The sequence below is a fragment of the Panthera leo genome, chromosome A1 (genome assembly GCF_018350215.1).
Source record: "Panthera leo isolate Ple1 chromosome A1, P.leo_Ple1_pat1.1, whole genome shotgun sequence".
NCBI lineage: Eukaryota > Metazoa > Chordata > Mammalia > Carnivora > Felidae > Panthera > Panthera leo.
This window is the reverse complement of record NC_056679.1, coordinates 27252147-27277502: the sequence shown is the minus strand read 5'-3', so window position 1 is coordinate 27277502 and position 25356 is coordinate 27252147. Positions and strand designations below refer to the sequence as shown.

The 25356-nt window shown below is 41.6% G+C and overlaps 1 protein-coding gene across 2 annotated transcripts in view; it reads right to left on the bottom strand.

Moving 5' to 3' along the window:
• Positions 1-13641: 13641 nt before the first annotated feature.
• Positions 13642-25356, bottom strand: part of ENOX1 (ecto-NOX disulfide-thiol exchanger 1) — a 271832-nt gene continuing 260117 nt past the window's right edge. For both annotated transcript variants that reach the window (XM_042924563.1, XM_042924649.1), the window contains 2 exons: positions 24730-24815; positions 13642-14588 (listed from right to left, as the gene is read on the bottom strand). In XM_042924563.1, coding sequence (XP_042780497.1) covers positions 14457-14588; positions 24730-24815 — 218 coding nt within the window. In that variant the 3' untranslated portion in view covers positions 13642-14456. The remainder of the gene's footprint in view (positions 14589-24729; positions 24816-25356) is intronic.

Below are 25356 nucleotides of genomic sequence, written 5' to 3'. Positions count from 1 at the left end.
ATGAATATATACATATCTGTACACGTGTGCATTAGGGCATGTATATATGCATGGGATAAGTGTTATTCCCAGTTTATTAAAAAATACCACTGCACTTGATCTGATAAATCAGTGAGACAGTGAGACGAATACTCATGGGGCAAAGCCCAATGGTAAAAGAAGGAAATATGAAATAGGAGTCAAAGGGTTATAAAAACAAAGCAGGTGTTTCTACACGTCCAGATTTGAAAAATTCCAAATGGCAGTTATGAGCAGTTTCTCACGCCTTCTCCCCCTATGTCCTTCTTTAAACCTGGATGGTAGGGAAATATGGGCAATACGCCCATGTTGCTGCCCTCCTGTAATCCATGAAACAGAGTAGCACAAGATAGATTTTCTCTCTTTGGTTTTCCCACCAAGATGTCCCATCCTTATTGGAGATAGAAGATTGGGGACAAGATATCTTGTCCTTTCTATGTCTCAAGAGTGGAATGTTCTATTTCCTCTGAAATACTTTATATTTGAGAAAACACACCAGGTTTGTCTTTGCCAAGGCTCTCTTCCAAGAGGCCTGGTTTGAGTTAGGAACTTTACTGGTCATTCATTCATTTCACGAGAGCCTGAAATCTCCCAGGGAGGCCATGGGAATCTGCAGTCCTCTGGAAGTCTAGGTTCTAGTTCTGCACAGTCCACCGGGCTCTTGGGACCATGGGGGATTTCCTGTTACAGTGTATTAAAATATTTGTTATTCCAGAGAGGACTCAGGAAGCTGATTCTATTGGATATGTCAGTGGTAACCTCTAAAAGGAAATAGTTTTCAATTGGCAGTGGCCTGTGTGAGGCTCTGAGTTTGAAAACTTTTGCTAGAAGAGTTTTATAATCTTAGGTGACCTAGTAAGACCTAGTCAATGGATACAATTACAAAAAGACTCTATGAGATAGGTGTTACTATTATCCCTATTTCAGAGATTAAGTCACTATGATTACTCACTGGGGTGGATTCCAGAAAAAAATGCTCTTGAATACCTCACTATACTGTGTCTACGCCCAGGTGATCTACCCCTTCCATGACCAAAAGTCTGGAAGCCTCATTTGCCAGCCCCTAAGAGTAAGCAGCAATACAAAATACTTGACTACAGACTGGCACAGATTTCATTGTCTTTCCTTTGCTACCTATAGTTACCAGACCCAGCAGCCCAAAGCCTTTTCTTTGGCATGCTTTGAACCAAAGTTACCTTTATCTGCTCAAGGAACAGATAATGAGGTGCAAAACCTTATTCCGTCCTAGCTCGGGTTAGAAATTGACAAATATCCTAAGAATTCATAGCACTTCCTGTGTGAAACTTGATTTACTATGATTGTAAGTCATAAAAATGATGCATGACTTGTTGATTTGATGTAACAATCAATGTCTATTTAATAAACGGCCCACAATGGTTTTCATACATTATCTCCACCTGAAGACAGTGTTTGATTTTCCAGCCCATACTTCACATTCTAGCTCAAAAATACTAGAGAAACAAATCCTCACTTATGCATAAACATATTCAAAGGCAAAAGATTTATTTATTGATGAGAGCTTCAAATTGACCAATTTTTAGCTTTTTCTTCTGAAAAGAAGAAAGCTTTCCAAGAAGAGATTGCTACCAGATGTAGTGGATTACACAGCACTTGCTCAGCTATGAAACGCAGATGAAATGGAATATTCTGGTTTCTGATTCAGCCCTATTCTTATCTACACATAGCTCTTCTTAAGTGAACTTGACAGTGTTGTGGGCTGATATTAAGATAGACGACTTTAGTAAACAAGAAAAAGGGTTTCGTTCCCTACAATAGCAAATGGACTTTATAATAGAAATTTCTTTGTGCCGGGGAAGATATTACAATTTTCAGCACACAATAAATATATTTGCTAGACAAAAAAAATGCATTTCATTACATGCAATGCACTTTCTATTGTACATTAACCACTTTTTTGCTTTGTGTAGAAAAGTACCATTTTCTACTGTAAAATGTCTGCAATTTATTTTTATAAGTCTGTTTTTCCCATGAAGGAAGAACATTCCATTACATAACCCTGTACTGATAAATTATATACGAGGCAAAATGTGTAGTATAAACATCTGAGCTTTATTGTTTGAGGGTCTATACAGTTCTGAGAGCAGACCGTTAAAATCTTAGACCAGAACGGCTGATTTTATTAACAACCAGTCTGTAATTAGTAGGTTTACTGGAGTCATTTACTTTGATATTTTCAGCAACCATAATACATGTGTAGGTTCTCTAAAATAATACTATTGCATGCTTCAGCTACACCCATAATTTTTCCTGATAATGCTTCTGCTGGGTTAAAAAAAAAAACATAATTAATACTTTATTTAATCCTTGTATACTGTATACCTAGTTGACCACCATTCAAAACGGCACTTGCCCAGAGTGCTTTAGTTTCTTCACAGTTGAATGTATTTGACCCTGATTACTGTTTCCTGGAAATATCCCAAATAAGTAAAAAAGCAGCTGCAATAAAGAATTCCTGCTCTACATTTTCTTTGTGCTAAGGGTCACTGTGACTGTGACTGCCCGTTGGCCTGTAAGAGTTACAAAAGTCTCGTGGCGCCTAGGTGGCTCAGTTGGTTAAGCGTCCGACTTCATTCAGCTCAGGTCATGATCTTACAGTTTGTGAGTTTGAGCCCCGCGTCAGGCTCTGTGCTGATAGCCCCCTCTCTGCCCCTCCTGGAGCCCTCTCTCTGCCCCTCCTCCTCCCCTGCCCACACTCTGTCTTTTTCTCTCTCTCAAAAATAAACGAACAAAAGTTATAGAAGTCTTTGCGGGTTAGAGAATTAGAATTATTTTGCTTATGTCAGTCTTATACTTGCACATATATAATGGACTATTTGTGGGGATGATGCTTGTCTTTATTTTTTCTGACATTTAGGAACTAACACTTGTTGGCTTAGAAACACTGACTGTTTTTCCCAAAGGACAGGGTAGCAAGGAAAAGGGCTTGCCTACTTTGCTTGGTTGGAATGGTGTATCTAAAGTACTATTTTTGAAGAAACCAATGCCTTCAGTTGGCCTGCCCCAGCGTTAGGTGCTGTATGCATGCTATCTTATTTAATCACAAGCAACCTTATGAAGTAGGCTTTAACATTACTGTATCATGAATCTGGGACCATGCTTCACCGTGGTTAAGTTACATGCCTTAATCAGAGGTCCAGTGAATGTTGGGGCCGGGACTCGACCCCAGCACAACCTGAACATTCTCTGACAGAACGCGAGACATTTCCAAATGTTTGAAGCCCAGAAATGAAAATTGAAAACATAAGAAGAAATTGTGAGGTGGTGGAAATACAGGCACAATATTTCTAGTGATCTAATATATAATTCACTAGAATCTGTTTAACTCTGAAATGTTCCTGTTTGGTGTGCTACCCCTAAAAGCACAGGCAGGTCTTAGGGATAACGGTGGGTTAGGCTCCAGACCACTGTAATAAAGTGAATATCACGATCAAGTGAGTCCAATGAATGTTTTGGTTTCCCCGTGCATATAAAAGTTGTGTATGCACTATGCTGTAGACTAAGTGGGCAATAGCATGGTGTTTAAACAACAATACACATACCTTAATTAAAAATATTTTATCGCTAAAATATGCTAACCATCATGTGAGCTTTCAGCGAGTCATAATTTTTTTGCTGGTTGCCAGTCTTGCCTGATATCAACGGCTGCTGACTGATCAGGGTGCTTGTTGCGGAAGGTTGGGATGGCTATGGCAATTCCTTGAAATGAGACCAGGAAGGTGATCACATCGATTGACTCTTCCTTTCGTGAACGATTTCTCTGCGGCAAGCAACGCCGTCTGATATCCACACTAGGAGTTCTTTCACAATGGGAACCCGTCTTCTCAAATCCTGCCACAGCTTTATCGACTAAGTTTTGTTGTCATTGCAGCAATCTTCAGAGCATCTTCACAGGGCGTAGGGCCCATCTTAAGAAAACCATTTTCTTTGCTCATCCATAACAGGCAACTCTTTCTTCATTCGCTCGTGTCATCTTGAGACGGCAGCAATGCGGTCATGTCTTCAGGCTCCACTCCAAACTCTAGTTTCTCTTGCTTTTGCCACCACGTCTGCACTCGCTTTGTCCTCTGAAGTCTTGAACCCCTTTAAAGACGTCCTTGAGGGCTGGGAGAACTTCTTCCAAACTCTTGTTAACGTTGGTATTTTGACCTTTTCCCACGGATCACGAATGTTCTTAATAGTGAATCCTTTCCAGGAGGTTTTCAATTGACTTTGCCCAGATTCACCAGAAGAATCACTATTCATGGCAGCTATAATCTTACAAAGTAGAGTTCTTTTTTAAAAAAATTAATGAAAAAATTTTAATTCTAGTATAGTTAACATGCAGTGTTATATTAGTTTCAGGTGTACCACATAGTGATTCAACTCTTCTACACGTTACTCAGTGCTCCTCATGGTAACTGTACTCTTAACCCCCATCACGTTTTTTACCCACCCACCCTACCTCCCCTCTGGCAAGCATCCGTTTATTCTTTATAGTTAAGAGTCTGTTTCTTGGTTTGTCTCTCTCTTTTGTTTTCTTTTGCTCATGTGTTGTGTTTCTTAAATTCCATATATGAATGAAATCATATGGTATTTGTCTTTCTCTGATTTATTTTGCTTAGCATTATACTCTCTGGCTCTATTCATATTGTTGCAAATGGCAAGATTTCATTCTGTTTTATGGCTGAATAATATCCACTTATATATATTATATATTATATATATATCATACCTTCTTTATCCATTCATCTGTTGATGGATACTTGGGCTGCTTCCATAGTTTAGCCATTATAAATAATTCTGCCATAAATATAGGGGTGCATGTATCCCTTTGAACTAGGGTTTTTGTATTTGGGGGGTAAATGCCAGTAGTGAATTCATGGATTGGATGGTAGTTCTATTTTTAACTTTATTTTATTTTCATTTTTAACTTTTTGAGGAAGCTCCATACTGTTTTCCAGAGTGGCTGCACCAGTTTGCATTCCCACCAACAGTGCACAAGGACTTCTATTTCTCCACATCCTTTTCTACATTTGTTATTTCTTCTTTTTTGGATTTTAACCATTATAACAGGTGTGAGTGATAATGCATTGTAGTTTTGATTTGCATTTCCCCGATGATCAGTGATGTTGAACATCTTTTCCTAGATCTGTTGGCCATCTATATTTCTTCTTTTGTCTTCATGTTTTCTGCCCATTTTTTTAGTTGGATTATTTGTTTTTTGGGCATTGCGTTGTATACATTCTTTATATTTTTTGGATACTAACCCTTTATCAGAGATGTCATTCGCATATATCTTCTCTTATTCAATAGGTTGTCTTTCATTTTTTTTGGTCATTTTCTTTGCCGTGCAGACGATTTTTATTTTGACGTCCCAGTAGTTTATTTTTGTTTCTATTTCCCTTGCGTCAGGAAATATATTTAAAAGAAATTGCTATGACTAATGCTGGAGAAATTACTGCCTGTGTTCTCTTCTAGGATTTTCATAGTTTCAGGTCTTATATTTAAGAACTTAATTCATTTTGAATTTATCTTTGTGTATGGTGTAAGCTGGGAGCCCAGTTTTATTCTTTTCCATGTATTTGTCCAGTTCTCCCAGCACCATTTGTTGGAGAGTCTATCTTTTCCCCATTGCTTATTTTGCATATTCTTTCGTCATTTGTCATAGATTGACCATATAGGCATAGGTTTATTTGTGGGGTTTCTATTCTATTCCATTGATCTGTGTGCCTATTTTCATGCCAGTACCATACTGTCTTGATTACTACAGCTTTGTAGTATAACTTGAAATCTGGAATTGTGATGCCTCCAGGTTTGTTTGTTTGTTTTCTTTTTCAAGATTGTTTTGGCTATTTGAGGTCTTTTGTGGTGCCATAAAATTTTAGGAGTGTTTGTTCTAGTTCTGTGAAAAATGTTGTTGGTGTTTTGATAGGGATTGCATTAAATCTGTAGATTGCTTTGGGGAGTGTGGACATTTTAACAATGTTCTTCCAATCCATATGCATGCAATGACTTTCCATCTCTTTGTGTCTTCATTTTCTTTCATAAATGTTTAAGGGTTTTCAGTGGTGCCTGGGTGGCTAGTCAGCTAAGCGTCGGACTCTTGATTTCGGCTAAGGCCATGATCTCGCAACTTGTGAGTTCAAGCCCTGCGTTCAGCTCTACACCGACAGTGCAGAGACTGTTTGGAATTCTCTCTCTCCCTCTCTCTAACCCCTGACAAAAATAAATAAACTTACATAGACGTTTTATAGTTTTCAGAGCACAGGTCTTTTACCTCCTTGGTTAAGTTTATTCCTAAGTATGTTATTGTTGGTGCAGTTGTAAATGGGATTGTTAATTTTTTTTCTGCTGCTTTATGATTAGTGTATAGAAATGCAACAGATTTAGCCACATGAATTTTGTGTCCTGCAACTTTACTGAATTCATTTATCACTTTTAACAGATTTTTTTTTTGGTGGAATCTTTAGGGTTTTCTATGTACACTATCATGTCATCTGCAAATAGTGACAGTTTAACTTCTTGTTTTTAATGTTTATTTATTTTTGAGAGAGTGTGAGTGGGAGAGGGGCAGAGAGAGAGAGAGAGAGAGAGAGAGAGAGAGAGAGAATCTGAAGCAGGCTCCAGGCTTTGAGCTGTCAACACAGAGTCCAACCTGGGGCTTCAACCCATGAATTGTGAGATCATGACCTAAGCTGAAGTCGGATGCCTAATTGACTGAGCCACCCAGGTGCCCCCAGTTTAACTTCTTCCTTACCAATTTGGATGCCTTTTATTTCTGGACTAAGTACTAGGTACTTAGGACTTCCAGTACTAAGTCAATACTAAGTCAAATAATAGTGGTAAGAGTGGATATCCCTATCTTGTTATTGACCTTAGGGAATATGTTCTTTTTGTTTGTTTGTTTTTTGGCTTTTGTTTTGTTGTCATTGTTGTTTTGTTTTTTGTTTTACCATCGAGCATGATTTAAGCTGTGGGATTTTCATATATGGCTTTTATTCTAATGAGGTACATTCCCCCTAACCTACTTTGGTCAGATTTTTTATCATGAGTGGATATTGTACTTTGTCAAGGGCTTTTTCTGCGTCTATTGAAATGATTGTAAGGTTTTTATTCCATCTTTTATTGATGAGGTAGATGTATCACATGGATTCACTTGCAAATATTGAACCACCCTTGCATCCCAGGGATAAATCCTACTTGATCATGGTGAATGATTTTTTTTTAAAAAAATATATCACTGCATTCAGTTTGCTAATATTTTGTTGAGGATTTTTGCATCAAGGTTCATCAGAGATATTGGCCTGCCATTCTCTGTTTTTGTAGTGTCTTTATTTGGTTTTGGTATCAGGGTAATGCTGGCTTTTTAGAATGAATTTGGAAGCCTTTCTTCCTCTTCTAATTTTTGGAATAGTTTGAGAAGAATAGGTACCAATTTTTCTTTAAGTGTGTGGTAGAATTCACCTGTGAAGCTGTCTGGCCTCAGACTTATGTTTACTGGGAGTTTTTGTTGATTACTAATTCAACGTCAGTGCTGATAATCGGTGTTTTCAAATTTTCCATTTTTTCCTGATTCAGTTTTGGGAAGTTATATGTTTCTAGGAATTTATCCATTTCTTCTAAGTTGTCCAATTTTTTGGCATATAATTTTTTATAATGTTTTCTTACAGTCTTTTGTATTTCTGCTGTGTGGGTTGTTATTAATCTCATTTCTGATTTTTATTTGAGTCCTTTTTTTTTAACGAGTCTGGCTAAAGTTTTATGGATTTTTGTTGATCTTTTCAAAGAACGAGCTCCTGGTTTCATTGATTCTGTTCTATTGTTTCTTTAGTTTCTATTTTCTTTATTTCTGCTCTAATCTTTATTGTTTCCATGAAGTATATTTCTTAATATACTTTGAAAATCAAAATAATGCCTTGCTCCATGGGCTGCAGAATGGGTGTTGCCATAGCAGGCATGAACATAATATCATTCTTGTACATTTCATCAGAACTCTTGGGTGATCAGGTGCATTGTTAGTGAGCAGACATATACTGAAATGAAATTATTTTTTTTCTGAGCAGCAGGTCTTAACAGAGAGGTTAAAATATTCAGTAAACCAAGTTGTAAACAGAGGTGTTGTCATCCAGGTTTTGTTCTTCCATTTACAGAGCACAGGCAGAGTAGATTTGGCATAATTCTTAGGGGCCCTAGAGTTTCCAGAACAGTAAATGAGCATTGGCTCCAACGTTAGGTCACCAGATGCATTAGCCCCTAGCAAGAGAGTCAGCCTGTACTTGGAAGCTTTAAAGTCAGGCATTGACTTCTCCTCTCTAGCTATGAAAGTCCAAGATGGCATCTTCTTCTAACAGAAGGCTGTTTTGTCTACATTGAAAATCTGTTGTTCAGTGTGGCCACCTTCATTCATTATTTCAGCCATTGAAAATCTATTGTTCAGTGTGGCCACCTTCATTCATTATTTCAGCCAGATCTTTTGGATAATGTGTTGCAGCTTCTACATCAACACTTGCTGCCTCACCTCATACTTTCATGTTATGGAGACAGCTTCCTTCCTTAAACCTTAGGAACCAATCTCTGCTAGCTTCACACTTTTCTCCTGTAGCTTCCTCACCTCTCTCAGCCGTCCTCAAATTGAAGAGAGTTAGGGCTTTGCTCTAGATTAGGCTTTGGCTTAAGGGAATGTTGTGCCTGGTTTGATCCTGTATGCAGGCCACTCAAACTTTACAGTTTACAATAAAACTGTTTGGTTTTACCATTCATGTGTCAGCTGGGTTTTCATTTTCTTTAAGAGCCTTTCCTCTTTTTTTTTTAATTTTTTTAATTTTTTTTTTTTGAGAAAGAGAGAGAGAGAGAGGCGGAGAGAGAGGGAGACACAGAATCCGAAGCAGGCTCCAGGCTCTGAGCTGTCAGCACAGAGCCCGATGTGGGGCTTGAATCCATGAACCATGAGATCATGACCTGAGCTGAAGTCGGACACTTAACCAACCGAGCCCCCCAGGTGCCCCAAGAACTTTTTTTTTCGCATTCACAAGTTAGCTATTTGGCACAAGAGACCTAGCTTTCAGCTTCTCTTGGCTCTTGACGTGCTTTTCTTGCTAAGTGTAATCCTTTCTAGCTTTTGGTTTAAATTGAGAGAAGTGCAGCTCTCCCTTTCACTTGAATACCTAGAGGCCACTGCAGGGTGATTGGTTGACCTCAATTTCAGTATTGTTGCATCTTGGAATAGTGAGGCAGAGGGGGGAATGGCCAATTAAGCTGCCAGAATACACAGAACAGTATCCTTTAAGTTGGCCATCTTACATGGATGTGGTTTGTGGCACGCCAAAATAATTATAGTAGTAACATCAAAGACCGCTGGTCACATAATAATAATGAAAAATTTGAAATATGCTAGAATTACCCAAATGTGCCAGAGAGACACAAAGTGAGCAAATGCTGTTGGAAAAAATGCTGCCAACAGACTTGCTCAACACAGGGTTGCCACAAAACTTTAATTTGTAAAAAAACACAATACCTGCCAAGCACAATAAAGTGAAGCACAATAAAATGAGGTATGCCAGTATAGTTTATTCAGATACTAATGACAGACTGATTGAATATTCATGTTAACCTTTTACCATTTTGATATAAAGGGAGCCAAGCTGTAAAGTTGCAGGCATCTCGAACATCTCTTCATTTTCTCGGTTTATGAGAAGAAACGGAGTATTAGGGTAAAAATGGTTCTTAGGGTTTCAAGATAAAACAGCTTTTATTGAGTGCAACAAACAGAGCAGCCATTTTTAGGAAAAGGAGTAAAAAAAACCCTGCAAGTAAAGCACCCCCAACCCTTACCAAGAAGAAACAAGTTGTTGCATATCAAAATTGACGCATGGCTGTTTGTTTACACAGTCTCGTTTTCTCCATAGTTATTACCAGCATTTTCTACTTTTATCATTTCATTTTTATCACCCTTGATGAAAACGAGAGGTTTACCAGATGGAAGCAAGCTTCTCTACACTTTCACATGTTGCTTTTGATGTGGTATGTAATGAAAGTCCTTAAGTATTTTGAAACATAAACAACCTGACCTTTCCTTGTTGCACCAAGTGAAGGATACCTAGGCCAACAAGAAGAGTTCTCATGCAGTAGAATATTATTCAGCCTCAAAAAAGGAATGTAGTTCTGACAGATGCTACAACATGGGTGAACACTGAAGACAGAAATGACATAAGTGAGACACAGAAGGAAAAATACTATGTTTCCACATACATGGGAGACCTCAAAGAGGCAAATTCAAAGAGGCACTCAGTAGAATAGAGAGTGCCAGGGGCCGGAAGGACGGTGAGGGGATAGGGAGCTATTTTTTAATGGGTACATTCAGGAGGAGGCTGTAAAATTATAGTGGGGGTTGGCAGCTCTCCATATATTTAATGCCACTGAATTGTACAATTACAAACGGGCTAAGTGATAAATATTACGTACACGTTACCCCAGTGGGGGGAAAAAATTGAAAAACAAGGTAGGAATTCTTCCAAGATCTTACAACTGAGGAGTAGAAAGTTCTCGCCTCTCTTCCTGGGCCTGCTGCCTGAATACGTTTTGATTCGGCAAACTTTTAAAAAAGTTCCTGCGTGGGCTCCTTCCTTCCTTCATTTGGTTCATTCAGTTGATACATATTTATTTAAAAATAAAAAGTCATGGCATGTCTTGTTAGACCGAGGACTGGAAAGATGAGTAAGGGAGCCCGTGAGACTGGGAGAAGACAGCCATATTCACATATGATCAAAATACAGTATAAAGGCTGTAGCGGAAGTCAATGAGTAGTGGCGGGAATGCTGGAGAGGAGGTTCCTGAGGGGTCAAGCCTTTGTAGAAGAGTTGATAATTTATCTAGGTTTGAATTTTGAGAAGGAATTGGTTGGGATGTTTTTTTGTTTTGTTTTGTTTGCATTTTAGTGATATGAACTACATTATCACTCACATTTTATGCCTTGAAATCTTGGATCTAAAATATTTGCGGGCTTTTCAAATAGTTTGTGGTTTTTCTTTCTTAAGGGTCCATGGAGACTGGTTCCTGGAGACATAAAACCACGTTGGCTCCTTTCTCTGTTTTGTTTTCTCAAAGTTTATAAGCAAAACCACCTTGAGAAATAATTCAAAGTAAAGGAGATGTTCAGATCTCTCAAAGAGCTTGCGTTCTAAAAGGAGTTACGGCAAAGACAGCTGGGCGTCGGTGTCTTAAGAAAAGTCAGTGTGGGCGGGCTGTGCAGAGGCTGGACAAGTGACTGCTGGGGGCTGAAGTAAAGCTCAGTGGAGTTGGGGAGGGAGGGGGGCTTCTTTGCACTTTCCCCAGAAGGCTTTGTGGTAACTGGATGTCAGTAAGGTCATTTTATCCGGATAGAAAAATCTGAGCAAAACAGAAAGGCGACAAACGCTTCGTCCTCTTCAGGGAAGCAGTGAAAAAACCAGCCAGAGAGGCCTACTGGGGCCCGGTTACGAGGGCCTCCAGACTTTCAGTGTCCCCGACTTTCAGTGTCCCCGCTTATTCTAGGAACCCAAGAACCATGATTTGTCGCCGGGTAGGTTTGGAAGAGAAAGGCTAAGAGCCTTCAAGCCCACCCACATGTACACGGGATGGAGCAAAAGCAGTGATCTAGAAGCATTGGCAGGACACTGGGCTCTTGGGAGGGTGGGGATACACCGAACTAGAAGCAGGACATAGTGAAAAGAAGAAAACGGGTTTGGAGTCTGTCAGCCCTGGATTCAAATCCCGTAATCAGCCTTTACTGACTGTGTAGACTTGTCCAAATGACTTAGGACGTCTGAGCCTCATTCTCCTTGTGTGACAAATGAGGACAATAATAGTGTCTTCATATAGGGCTGTCCTAAGGATCACAGAGAACGCAGTGACACGCATATGTAGACTCCAGATGGCCTCAAGGTCCCGATGTCAGTTCCTTCCTCAGGTGACCTCTAAGGTCCCTTCTGAATGTGAAATAATTCAAAAGTTTCTCCTACAAAAATAAGTTATTCACGTAATCGAAGTTAAAACATATCCCTCATGTATTTCCAGACAGTTAATATAATTCGTTTCAAGTATCAATAAGAATGTCACAGCCAAAATAGATCCTCCTGAGGCAGACCCTTGCCTCTGGGAATGACGCAAATATTTTTGGAAGCTGTGTTAACCATTTCAGTCCTCTGTGGTGCCGTTTAGGGCTCAGAACCACGTGTTTAGGAAATGGTGTCGTCTTGTCAGATCTAGTCCAAGGCCTTGCAAATGTGTGCACGCATTTGACAACCTCTCCGCTGCTTTCCGTCAGCGATAGTCTAGATTGTGGTTCCTCGTGTCCCTACTAGACCTGTCTTTGACGGGCCGCTTCGTGGAAATCTTTTTCTTCTGATTATTCTCAAGGCAAACCTCTTAGGTTTTCTGTTTTGTGATGACAGTATTTGGAAACGAGGTCACCTCCTTTCTGGCTGTTGTAGCCTTCTGTGTCTCCTGACGTAGAGATAAAGCTGTCGGGGTGATGGTGGTGATGGGAGTCAATAGATGGTATGGGAGAGGCCTCTGGCTTGTCAACTTTTAATATGATATTGACATTTAGTTTGGATCCCAATGCACCCTTGTTGTATCTTTCCTGACACCTGGCTCACGTTATATTGAAACTTTCGGGACACTTTTTCCTGTTGAACTCTGAGCTCATTAAGGACAGGGTCTTTTCTTATCTATCTCTATATTCACAGGATTAGCACTGAGTCTGAACATAACACGCAGCACAATAAAAAGATCCTGAAGACAATAATTTCCTAATAGGATATCATGAACATCTTTTCAGAATTTCAAAGAAAATTCACTGCTCAGCTGTCTGTGTGACAGTTTCATTTAAAATTAACGTGAGAAAAAAATAAAATGAAGTTAGTATCAGGGCGCCTGGGTGGCTCCGTTGGTGAAGCGTCTGGTTTCGGCTCCGGTCATGATCTCAAGGTTGTGAGATCAAGCCCCACGTAGGGCTCTGTGCCGACACCACGGAGACTGCTTGGGATTCTCTCTCTCTGTCTCTCTCTCTGCCCCTCCCCTGCTCTCTAATTCTCCCTTTTTGTGATTCCTATGTAAGAGAGCAGGAAGGAGATACAATTGAAAGCTGTATCCTACTTGTAATTAAAAGAAATAGTGAAAGCCCAAATTCTGATTGAACTGTTGGCCCAGGTATGAATTCTTTAATTCCTTTTCTAACTTGTATGTTTTCCAGCAAACATACAACTAAATAAACCCAGGAATTAACTAATTGGCTCTTTTGTACTTGCCTTTGCAGACAAAGATAATATTTATATTGATTATACTTGGATCAAGGTGTTGGTATTTTAGAAACGACATATACTCTAATGCTGTATAATCTGCTTTTCATCGTACTTCCCACTTCAGTTTTTATACATTTCTATTTGACATAATCTTTTGTCTCAGTGCCATTCATGTAGAAAATCATTTAAAAATGGTTGGATATGAGATGGGACTGGATAATGTGAAAAAGACTTCTTAAGGGTGAATAAAATGTATCAAAGAATAATTTGCAAAACCAATATGGCAGAAGTTATATTTATTGAAAAAAATTAATATCTTTGCTATAAAATTTTGTAACAGGAATATTTACTGAATGTTTATTTTGATGCATAAACCTGAATATTACATACCAAGTACAAGACAGGAGCACTAGCTTTTCCTTTATTTACATTTTATGAAAACTGTTATGCAGTCCATGTTAAAAGAACGGATGATGGAGAATTGTTACATTAGAAAAATAATATTCTTGATAAAGCATTCTCAAGGAGTCCAAGGAGTCCAATCACATTTTCTGCCTCTTCAATAAGGCAAAAGTCCCTGGAATAGCATATAACTTAATTTACAAAATACAATAAATGTTCAGACACATATTCAAGTTTTCTTTTGGTATGATTTTTCTCACTGTAAAATTACTTTTTTATTTTTATTTTTGTTGTTGTTGTTGTTTTGTTTCGTTTTGTTTTACTAAAACAGAAAGACTTTCCGGAAAATGTCATTGAATGATTTCCGCTATACATTACATATACAACTCTGTAGCCTAGCAACAACCATTGCTACACCATCGTTCACTTTAAATATTCTGCTCGGTGAGCTATTCTCAAATGTAGCATATTTTAAGATTTTGCCATCGTGATGACTGTGGAATCGTTGGTTTTCATAGGAAACAGATCTGTCACAGTATGGAGCTTGGTTTTAGGGAACTGGTACACAATTACATTTCCACTCACAAGAGGACGCCACGGATGTCACTGAAGTCTGGCTCTGATGGCTCCGCAGGGGCCCCACGCCGGACGGCCCCAACCTCCAGTGCTCACAGCGCACAGCCCTGGCCGAGTTCAGGCGGTTTCACTTCCAGAGACTTGTTTAATTCCTCATAGTTAGGTCGTCTTAATTCCTTCAAAGGCACACAGCTTCCACCTTTTTTCCAAAGTCGCTCCCACGCCTGTGAATTCCTGTTTGAACATGCGTGGCAGCCTCATCAGAAGCATTTCGATTTCGTTGGCGGATATCTGTTTAGAAAGGAAGAAAAGTCACTTTTAGAAAAAAGGCTCCTCCGAAAGGAGGCAAGGGGTGGGGTGAGGAGGCGCTTGCCCGGTGAGCCAAACAACGCGACGCTCTCTACTTGGCCGTCAAGTAAGGCTCCTGGGAGAGGAGCACCAGTAAAGCACCGAACGTGGTTATCCTGGTCGTCCCCTGAGCAGCTGGTGGGGGTGCGGGCGCAGGAGACGAATGGGTGCAAATTCCAGGCTCACCGTTCAGGTGGACGGCTAGCTTCCCGGTAGTGCCAGGCTTGAACAGCACTCTCCCCCTTGATACAAAAGGAGGTGAGAATGGGACTTAGGAGGGCTGAGAGCGAGTTCATCACCACTCTCGGCGTTCTCATCCTCTTCTACAAAGGACGCGCTTCTATCTAACTCAGTGAGGGCCAAATGGCATTTGAGTAGATTTCTGGCCGCCCTAACTTCTCTTCTTTCTCTTTCCTTAATTCTCACAGGGACCAGACGACCATAAAGGTTTAGGAACAGAAATGAAAATCTAGAACCTGCAATGGTAAAAGTCTCAACATCCATTCTTAAAATCCAGGTACTTTTAAATTTTTTTTAAGTTTATTTATTTATTTTGAGAGAGAGAGAGAGAGTAAGAGTTAAGCACAAGCAGGGGAGAGGCAGAGAAAGAGGGAGAGAAAGAGAATCCCAAGCAGGCTCCACACTGTCAGCGCAGAGCCCGACTGGGGGCTCAATCCCACAAATTGTGAGATCGTGACCTGAGCCAAAATCAAGTGTTGGAAGCTTAACTGACTGAGGCACCCAGGCGCCCCAATCCAGGTAATTTTTTAATGCATTTTTTTCTTCTACCAATTTTTCTTTATTACATACAGTTTTATACCAATAATTCATTTTATCTTAAATAAAGGGCAATCCGACCATAATCCGTCTGCTCTAATACAGCTATTGTTCTTGTTTCCGTGTCTTTGCTTCCTAATCCATGCGTTTGCATGGGGATCTCATACAGCAAGGTGGCTAAGACCCTGGAACCAGGGTGGGGCTAACATTTCTATTTGAATCCTGTATCTACTATTGTTAGGAGCTAAATCACTCCAGCCAAGATAATTAGTCTCTCTAAGCCTCAGCAAATGGGAATAACAACATGTAATAATGATGTATGAAGACTACTGGCTTAGCATAGACTTGGCATGTAGAAATGTTTAATGAATCAGACCTATTATTATTTTTCATGGTACAATCGTTGAATAGATATTTTAGAGTCTACACTTTCCATTTCACATTTAAATGTGAAATAAATTTAACATTTATTTTAAAGAGAGAACCGAATAGACCAGGAAGTCAAGCCAACTGTTCATTTAATGTTCACATAGAGAAGATTTCACATGATATAGTTGATATTCTTAGACCTATAACAAAAGACCTTTCGAGGTGGCCCTGAAAGTTAAAACAAATTGCATTCTAAAATTTTTGCGTGAATTATTTTGAAATCTGAATGCATTTTCCCATGAAGCCATGTTAAAGGGATTATTAGATTCCCAGGGCAACCCACAAAAGCCTGTTAAAAGTTCATGTGATTTTGAAACATTTTATTTCAGTGAGCTCTGTGTGGAATGCCTTCCTAGCACTCTGGTTTCATTGTCACAACGCTCCTAGGAGATGCGTAGGGCAGAAATGTCACGATCTATCTCCATTTTGGAGCTGAGAAAATGGAGTCAACTACAGAGGCGTTTGTCATGGAACTGGGAAAGAACCCATGGCTTGTGCACAGGAACTAGGCACTGGTATGCTTTGCGAGCTCTGCATGATTTCAGCAGTTATGGGTGAAGAACCAGGGTGGGGTGATATCTTTTGAAATATCAGTCACCTGGGTTTCTTTTTTTCTTTCTTTCTTTTTTTTTTTTTTTTTTAAATCAGGTTCCCTAGTCTCTTCTCTGGAGACTCTGATTCAGCCTCTCTGGGGTGTTGCTCATACACTCTATTTTATACACTCTAATCACCCCTGGTAATTCTTAAGAACAAGCATATTTAGGTTTAGAATGGGGATTTAAAATCAGACCAGGCTTGGATTTGAATCTGGGCTGGGCCAAGACGTGTAACCATGGGCAGGTCATTTAATAGCTGTTCAGTTTCTTCATGTGTATAATAGCTCTCTCAGCCTAATTGTGAGGCTTATACACAAAATATAGCACAGTGCCTGGCACAAGATGTTTCTCTCTATGTACATATAAGTGATGCTGATAGAATACGATGCTCTGTTCTCAAACTTTTTGTGATAGATGGGTCAAGCTCTGTGCCCATAAGTCAAACAAGTACAGAGAAGTATGTGGTCAACCCAGTTTTTACTTGGTCCAGAAAGCAGTTTCCTGAAGCCAAGTTCTCCTCTTAACAACCTCCTTTCTTTCCTCGGGAAGAGGACAGCACAGGTCATCCATGGTTGGCTCGAGTCTCCAGTGCATTCAAGTGATACCCCTGAGACGAGCTGTCCTTCCCCAGATCGGGCCGAGCCATGGAGAAGCTGACAGACCCGGGTAACAGCCAGCCTATCAGGGGGTTGTTTTCAGGATAACCACCATCTCCCTTGGAAGAGGAGGGAAGGGACTTTGCATTGTTCATTAGGAAGGAGAGAAAAAGCTGAATTCTTGAGGGTAAAGTAACAAGTCTGATCTAAAGATAACACCTATGCAGGAGGCCAGCCGGGGTCAGGTCAGGGCAGTAGCCCTGTGGCCGACTGTGAAAAGTGGGACAACTCATAATTCCTGAAAACCTTTCGCTTGCCAGACTTCTAAATACACTTTTGTTAATTCTCAACTACATTCTCATAAGACAGGGAATGACTTACACGCGAGGAAACAGGTCCAGACAGATTAGGTGCCTTACGCAGGATAACCCAGGCACTAAGTGTGGAGCTGGGGTGCGGATCCAGAACTGGCCTGGCCTTGTTCTTCAACATTAATGCCGACTGCCACAGGGGGTGGGGGACTGTGAGTGAGACCTGGGAATAATCCTCCTGGTCGCTGTCTCCCTGTTTGGGGGAGGGGTCCGTGTACTGGAGGGCAGGTGATAAAGATGTCGACACCAGTAACAAGGAAGTGAGAATTCCCAACTTGACCAGCCCGTGCACGTTCCATTGCTAATGCTTGGAGGCCTCCCCATAAACCGTTCGCCAGAACAGCGAGCAAATCATGGGGAGTCTTGTTTTCCATGATGTCTTTCGACCTGAGGCTAGACTTTAACCACCGAGGAAGCAGGAGAAGCATGCAGGGTGAGAGGGGTAGCCACCCTGCCTGAGTCCTCACCGGAGCCCAGGCGCACAGTGTGTGTCTTACGTGCATGATCTCATCAGAAAGCTCATTCAGCAAGCAAGCAAGCAAGCAAACTCCTCACTTGCCGGAAGACAGAAATGTTGAGACACAACATTTGGAATCCGGTCATGGAATGACCCTTAGCCAGCTTCATCATCTTGTCTAAATCACTTAAACTCTTTGGGTGTTTTCTCCTTTGCCAGACAAGGGAATTGGAAAGAAACTCACCGAATGCTCTGAGGACTTGAATTTGCGTGCTGGCCCCGCCATATGTTAGTACTGGTCTTTGGGCAAGCTACTTAAAATTCATCTGACCTCTAGGCTGTGGCAAAGATCTCGAACTGATAGATCTCCTGTGTACTTTAAAGCACAAAACAAATGGCAACCAGTACTCGGTACCTCTTACTGTGCACCAGATACTGCTCTGAGTTCTTTTCTTTTTTAATGTTTATTTTCTGAGAAAGAGAGAGAGGAGCACAAGCAGGGGAGGGGCAGAGAGAGAGAGCAAGGGGGGGGGTGGAGGGGGGGGGGAGAGGGAGGGAGGGACAGAGAGAGAGAGAGGACCCGAAATGGGCTACGCACTGACAGCAGTGAGCTGGATGTGAGGCTCGAACCCACGAACCGCGAGATCATGACCTGAGCCAAAGTCCGATGCTCACCGACTGAGCCACCCGGGTGCCCCCGTTCTGAGTTTTCTTTTCTTTTTCTTTTCTTTTCTTTTCCTTTCTTTTTCTTTTCTTTTCTCTTTTCTTTTCTTTTTTAATATATGAAATTTATTGTCAAATTAGTTTCCATACAACACTCAGTGCTCATCCCAAAAGATGCCCTCTTCAATACCCATTGAGTTCTTTTCATATATTAAGTCACTCAGTACACAATGGTAATCCATAAAAACCCATTTTAGTTGAGGGTACAACTGAGGCACCGAGCTGTTAAATAAATTGCCCACGGTCACACAAATAAATTAGTGTGACACTGGGATTTGAGATTCTTAGGGTGACTTAGTTTGGATGACCAATTCCTTAGATTTTGACAGAGCTGGAAGTCAATGTAATGGAAATGAGTTGTTAATGCTAAGTTACTGTTGGCAGTGGAAGGGAACTGCCCGACCCTGCCGTAAAGATGTAAATCATGTGGACAGGGATGTGTCATAACCACAGAACCCACCACCTCAGATGAACCCCTACCTAAAATATCCATTTAATGAGGCTCTCAGATAAATTGTAGAGCATTTCTTTAAGACGTTTTCTATTTCATGCCAGAAGAAAGATCAAAGAGAAACTGCTTTCAAGTTAGCCTGATGGCTTTTAAACCTTCCTCTACCCTGACAAAATAACTTTTATGATATATCACACTGGGATTTTCAAGACAAAGAGAGAATTCAATTGGTCCTCTTTTTTTTTTTTTTTTTTTTTTTTTACCCTATGGCCAAAGAATTTTTACATTAGGTATTTTCATTTACTTTAATTCTGTTTTCTCCTCCTCCTACATAGCTTTTCCGCTCCCATAATTTTGCCTTTGTAATATCTCATGCTGATAATTTCTTGGGTTTGAGGACGCAGCCGTAGGGTCATCACATAAAACAGAGCAGAAAACCTCACTGGCCGAGCTCAGAGTGAAATGCACCTGCCCCCTCATCAGTTGCGCAGGGTTCCCTTCCCCAAATCCATTCCAAGGTCGGGGCTTCTTTCTCTGTGCCCTTTTGTCCTAGAGGGAGCCCACGGGGGCCAGGGAGGGTATGCTTGCCCTGCTGATGAGCAGAGGGGCTGAAACTTGGTGCAGGGCTCGCGACGCCCAATCCAGCCCTGCTTTCACAGCACTGCGGTCTTCTCGTGGGTGCCGGGAGCAGAATCAAATACACGTGGTTAACAGACTTCTGTGTGGCCCTGCCATAGAGGGTAGGGACATGCTGTGTCCCATTTACACATACACCACATATTTTGTGCCCTGGAAAGTGGGCAGGATTGTCATAGACATGATGCTTTTATCACCCTTTTACTCAGCTTGCTTTTGTTCCAAGAAATTGGTGGCCTGCATCTTTTCAACCTTTGGTATTGTCAGTGGATCCCCTTCCCTCTGTTCTGCTTAAAATTTTCCAAGTCTGACATCTATTCTTTTAGAAAGGATTGATTTGTTCTAATTAAAAAAAAAGAACAGAAAATATGAGAAGGAATAAAGACTCTGTGTAACCAAGGGGCTTGTGTGGTGGTAACACTGCAGAGGTAATTTGTAATATCTGCTTGATTTATTTTCTGATTTGCTGACTCCAGCCCAAGCCCACTGCCTCTTTGCCAGGCCTCTGAGCGTGTATATAAATTGACACAAGCAGACATAAATCAGTTTTATTATGGGGCTGGCTGGCTCTGTGTCCCATATCAGGCCAGGGAAGCCGAGTGATGAGGAGTTCTTGTTTGAGGCACTGAAAAGACACTGGCATAGGCTTTGTCAAGGCTGGAGAGTCAGAGAAGCCAATTGCAAAACCAGATTTCCTTCCATAGGATAAACTGACGGCTGGCTTTTCGTGCACATTTAAATCCTGTTCATTCTTCATATCCCTGGGCAATGCATGGCATCAGCACACAGACACCGCGCAACAAACTTCTGCAGAGAGAAATACAGAATGCGGATGGGCAAAGAAGGGAAGGGAGGTGAGGAGGAAGCAAGACACAAGGAGGAAGTAAGAGAGGAAGAAGGAAAGAAGATAAACATAACTGAGGAATTAGGAAGAGAGAAGAAAGGAACCAGAAGGAAGAGGAACCGGGGTGGGAGAGAAAGAGACAAGAGGAAAAAGAAAGAAGGATGAAGATAAGTAGGAGAAAAGGCAGGATACGGATGGAAAATGAGAGAGGCAGGAAGGAGAGAAGGAGGAGAGGAGAGCAGTGTGGCTACAGCATCCTAGAGGGAAGTGTGACAGCACATACTCGGGGATGCCTCCTGCACAGACTTCGCCCCTCTCCAACTTCTGTCTCGCTAAAGATCTGCCTGCTTGTTAGTTTATGTCTGATTACCTAGTTATTTCATATTTTACATTCTCTCAACTAGACTACACACTTTTTGAGAGCAGCATTCTTCTTAGATTTCTTTTGTGCCCTCGCCATGACCTGTTCCTCCCTGGTCCCTAGGACCGTGCCGGGTTCATGAAAAGCAGTGAATTATCCCAGTGTTTACTGGGTCCCTGGCAACCTCGTCAGTTTCTCTGGCGGTGTGTGAACAACTTCCTTTTTATTCTTTATGTAGCCAAATGAAGTGCTGTTACCTCCAATGCTTCACTTATCATATGCTTTCCAGAGGTGTTGTGAGATCTAAAAAAACACATTCATTGCAGCCTAAGCAACAAAAAATTCTTGCACTCATTGACATACTGTGACAAGTGGCTACTTAGGAGAACACTAGAATATGCATAATACTGAAGATTTTTTGGTAGGGGGTGGGGAACCTTACAAACACCACTGAGAACACTTCATCTACCGTTACTGCCTAGCTATAGTCTGGAAAAGAATGCTCTCCAATTAAGGCTAATTTGAATCTCCTCGGGACAGACCAGATATTTTAGTGCCCCTCTGGTGGGAAATGTACACCTGCCGATGAACACCCAGCCTGTCAGTGAACGGTGGTATTATGTCAAAATGGCAGGTCTTTGCAAATCCTCCAGCATCGGCGGCCATATTATGTTGACTCTGGTTTTCAGAATCAAATATTCTATTTGGTGGGCCTTGGGACGAGGCTGTACATGGGTAGAGGGGACAGCCACACACACTTGGGAGAACTGGGTCTTAACTCCTAAAGAACACGTAAATTGGAGGAAGAGCAGAAGAATCCCTCCTCTTGACTGTAAGACAGGAGATATTCATCTGCTAATGCTCGACTCAGTGTGACTTCCTTGCTGCTCAGGATCAGCGAGTGGGTTGACGTGGGGGGGCTTCTGATCAGAAACCATCGCAGGATAGAGCTGCCTGTTTTGAGCTTATCTTCCTGCGCCCAGGGCACAACTTTTGACTTGGCAAAGTTTCAGGAAGCCATCTCCCCCCTACCCCACCCCCCACCTTCTGCTTTCCTCTGAGTGAGTCTTTGTGACATGGTCATATGGCCACATTGACCTACAAGAGGGCTGAGTGAATGAGAGTGGGTGGCTTAGAAGAGGCCGAGAAGAGAAAAATATGCAAACATCACTGTCAAGAGCGGGAATAATATTTAACTGGAAAATGGCCTATTACTGGGCCACGCACTTTTAGGAGCCATGTGCAATTCACATGCCCAGCCTAATTTAAATTAATTCCTGGCTCTCCTTCCATTTCTAATCATTCTTAGACTCCTATGTGGCCTTTGGGGAAACCCTAATAAAATCAGCTCCATTACAGGCTGCCTGCCTTCCTTGTTCTCGTCAGCACTGGGGGAGGCAGAATCTAAATATCATTTTATAGTTGTTGTAATGGTGATGTTGTCTGATGTCGAACAGTGTTGTTCTAAGCGGAAGTTTGAAAACCCCCCTAGAGTCAGTAGACCCTCCATGCAGTGGAGGCCAGGCTGAATCTGTGGCCCTGGTGCAACATCAACCGAGACTTGGTGGGGGAGCGGTGATGCCCAAGTCATTCTGATTAACCAGAGGCAGGAGTACTAGGTCCCTGGACCAGCCAGCCTCAGCGTCACTGGGCTGGTCGTGGCTCCAGGATTCTGAGCCTTCTGGCAGCTGATGCAAGGACAAGGCCCTGGTGGGTACTTAAAGGGCAAACCTCTCATTATTTTGTTTTCTGTTTAAAGCCCTGAGGATATAGAATTCCAGTATACAGCAGTAATTTGGTCTCTGGATTAAGAAGTCTAAATATCCTTTCAGCCTCACTGGGATAGAGAGAATATTTGGTCTAATCGCTGGCACCTAGGAGTTTTAGTCAGAGCACTTTTTCTATATAATTTTTACTTCATGCATGAGGAAACAATTTGACTGCTCTACCGGGCATTTCATTCAGGAGATGGAGGGCTGTCCGGGGGGGGGGGGGACCCCATGTATTTCCTCTGTGAAGGAAATACTTTCTTCTTTATCTTCTAAAATAAAAGTATCAGCCTGAGATGAAATGGACTTCCCTTTGACAGAATCCCTTCCAGAAAGGCCAATCATCTAATGGCCAGAGACCAGGTGTGTGAATTCTCTCCTCAGAGACTACTAAGGGAGACCACACAAATCTTGCCTGAACAAATGGATGATGGACACTCTGTCCGGAGGGACATGCTTCATTATTTATCACTCCCACCGGGGATTTTTATCCTCATCCACCCCCTCTGCCACCCATATTTCCCTATATATACGAAAACAACAACTGCTTCCCAACAAAGGCTTTCCACTTGGGATTTCCAGAAGGGGAAGGAAAGAAATGTCAACAATACCAGGGAAGGATAATAGCAATGATTGGAATAATTTCTCGAGGCCTTATTCCGTGTCACGCCACACTGGGGAAAGTAGTATTTCGTTTCATCTTTCAGGCAAAGGTAGGGTTGATGTTAAGAACGATACTGGTGAAGGAAAAAACCCAAACCCTTCAAGAAAGTATTTTCAACAAAGTATTATTTCAACAAAGTAACATTGTATAGCTCATCCTTCTCATTTTATCTGAATCCACATGAGCATTTTCTATCCCTCCCATCCACATGAGGGGAGGCTGCAAAGGAGACAGTAACACAAGTGTGAACTTCAAGAATCTTATAATCGCCTCATCCCCTTTCACTCTGTTTTGGTCTACCCTATTACCAGCTGTGAGAGAATAAATGGACATGAATCTCTGTGACTGAAAAATACTTTTGGTTCCAGCTGATTCTCTCAGAGGGGAAGTTTAAGACCCATTAGAAAGGCCAAGCAGTTATGGCATCATGAATCGGTAAGATCATGTGACTCAAACTGAGAACCCAGTGCAGTAATTTAATTGATACTGGCCTTCGGAGATTTAGAATGATTTGTACGTGTGTCGTCAGGGTCCTAGAACTGCGAGCCGTGGGCCTGGTCCTACGCATTCCATGCACTTTGCTGCACTCTGTGGAAGAGTGTATTTCCATTTTCCCTCCCAGCAGGACATTTAACAAGCTGCTCAGTGGTGGGCTTCAACTCTCTGCTTCTGTGTCCATCCCCTTCCAGGGCTTCCCCAGGCAGTGCTGGTTAATGACACTATTTCAACTGGGGCCCTTCTCATTGTTGCCTGGAATTTACTACATCAATTGATACATGCACTGAGCTCTTTTTGTCCTCTATCTTGTAGAACACAGATATCGCAATGGGTCAGGGGCACAGCCAACGGGGAGAGGAGGAAAACCAAGCCTCAGAGAAATGAAGAGTGAGTCCTGACGCTGGGTGTGGCCCTCGTGGGGTGGAGCTGAGAATAATTCTGCAATCATCTTTTCCATTTAGAGAAGAATGCTGAAAACCCACCGCTAATCCAGTTTTCTCGAGAGTCGTATCAGATCTTTGTTGTTTGAGGCGATTTTCCCCCTATTGTGTGGAGTCCTTACCACGGAACCCTGTGAGAATCTGGCCTAAAGATAATTCCACGTTAGCCACCCTGACCTGATTTCTCCCGGCTTGGGGAACCTGTAATTTTAAGCCCCTCATATGCCATGTCCCCATTTGGCACCTGCTGAAAGTCACTGTCATTGTAGATAACTGCTTTTCTTTCTCTAAAGACAAATGCAAGTGAAAAAGGGACAAGGATCGGCCCAAAACTGAGGTCCTTGCGGAGAAGTCCTGATAAGTCTCCAAGTGCTATTGGATCCTTGATGCAGTTCACACAGGGCCCACCTGCAGCCAGGAGTTGACATGCAAAATCCCAACAACATAAGTCCGCTTGAGAAAAAGAATTTACCTTGGAGTCAAGCTGCTGCATGTATGACCAAAGATACTCTATATTGGCTCCAAAAGGATGGACATGAAGAAACGTTGATATGATGCCTGGGTTAAAAAGACAAACATTGGGCATTACTGCAAGGCAAGTCAGAGTCAGAGTCAGACAATGTCCTTTACTAACCCCAGCGATGGTTTTGTCAGCCTGAGTCACAGTCTCACCATGTTCAGCAGCACTCAACAAGCATTTAATAGCAGCCCGTTCTGAAGACAGTCATCGTAACATGGCAAACAGAACACTCTATCTGCTGGAATAACAGTAGTTAGAAAAGCTAGACTCCGAGATAATATACAGATGAATGAAGGTATTTCTAAACAAAGACTCCTGGAAGCATTTCAGCTACCAATTTTATGCTTGATTTACCAATATAAAATTGTAGTTATTGGGAGGATAAAATTCTCTCTTTTCTTTCCCTCAGTGGGCTTTGCAGTATGAAAATCGCTCATACAGCTGGTGTCAGAGATCACACGGCCTCCGATTTCCCTGATAATTACAGCTGCCAGTTATGAAAAGTATTTAATCCATATTTCCCCTAACTGCCACTGAAGGAAGCACAAATCCTTTCCGAAGCCTTTATTTCCCCCTCGT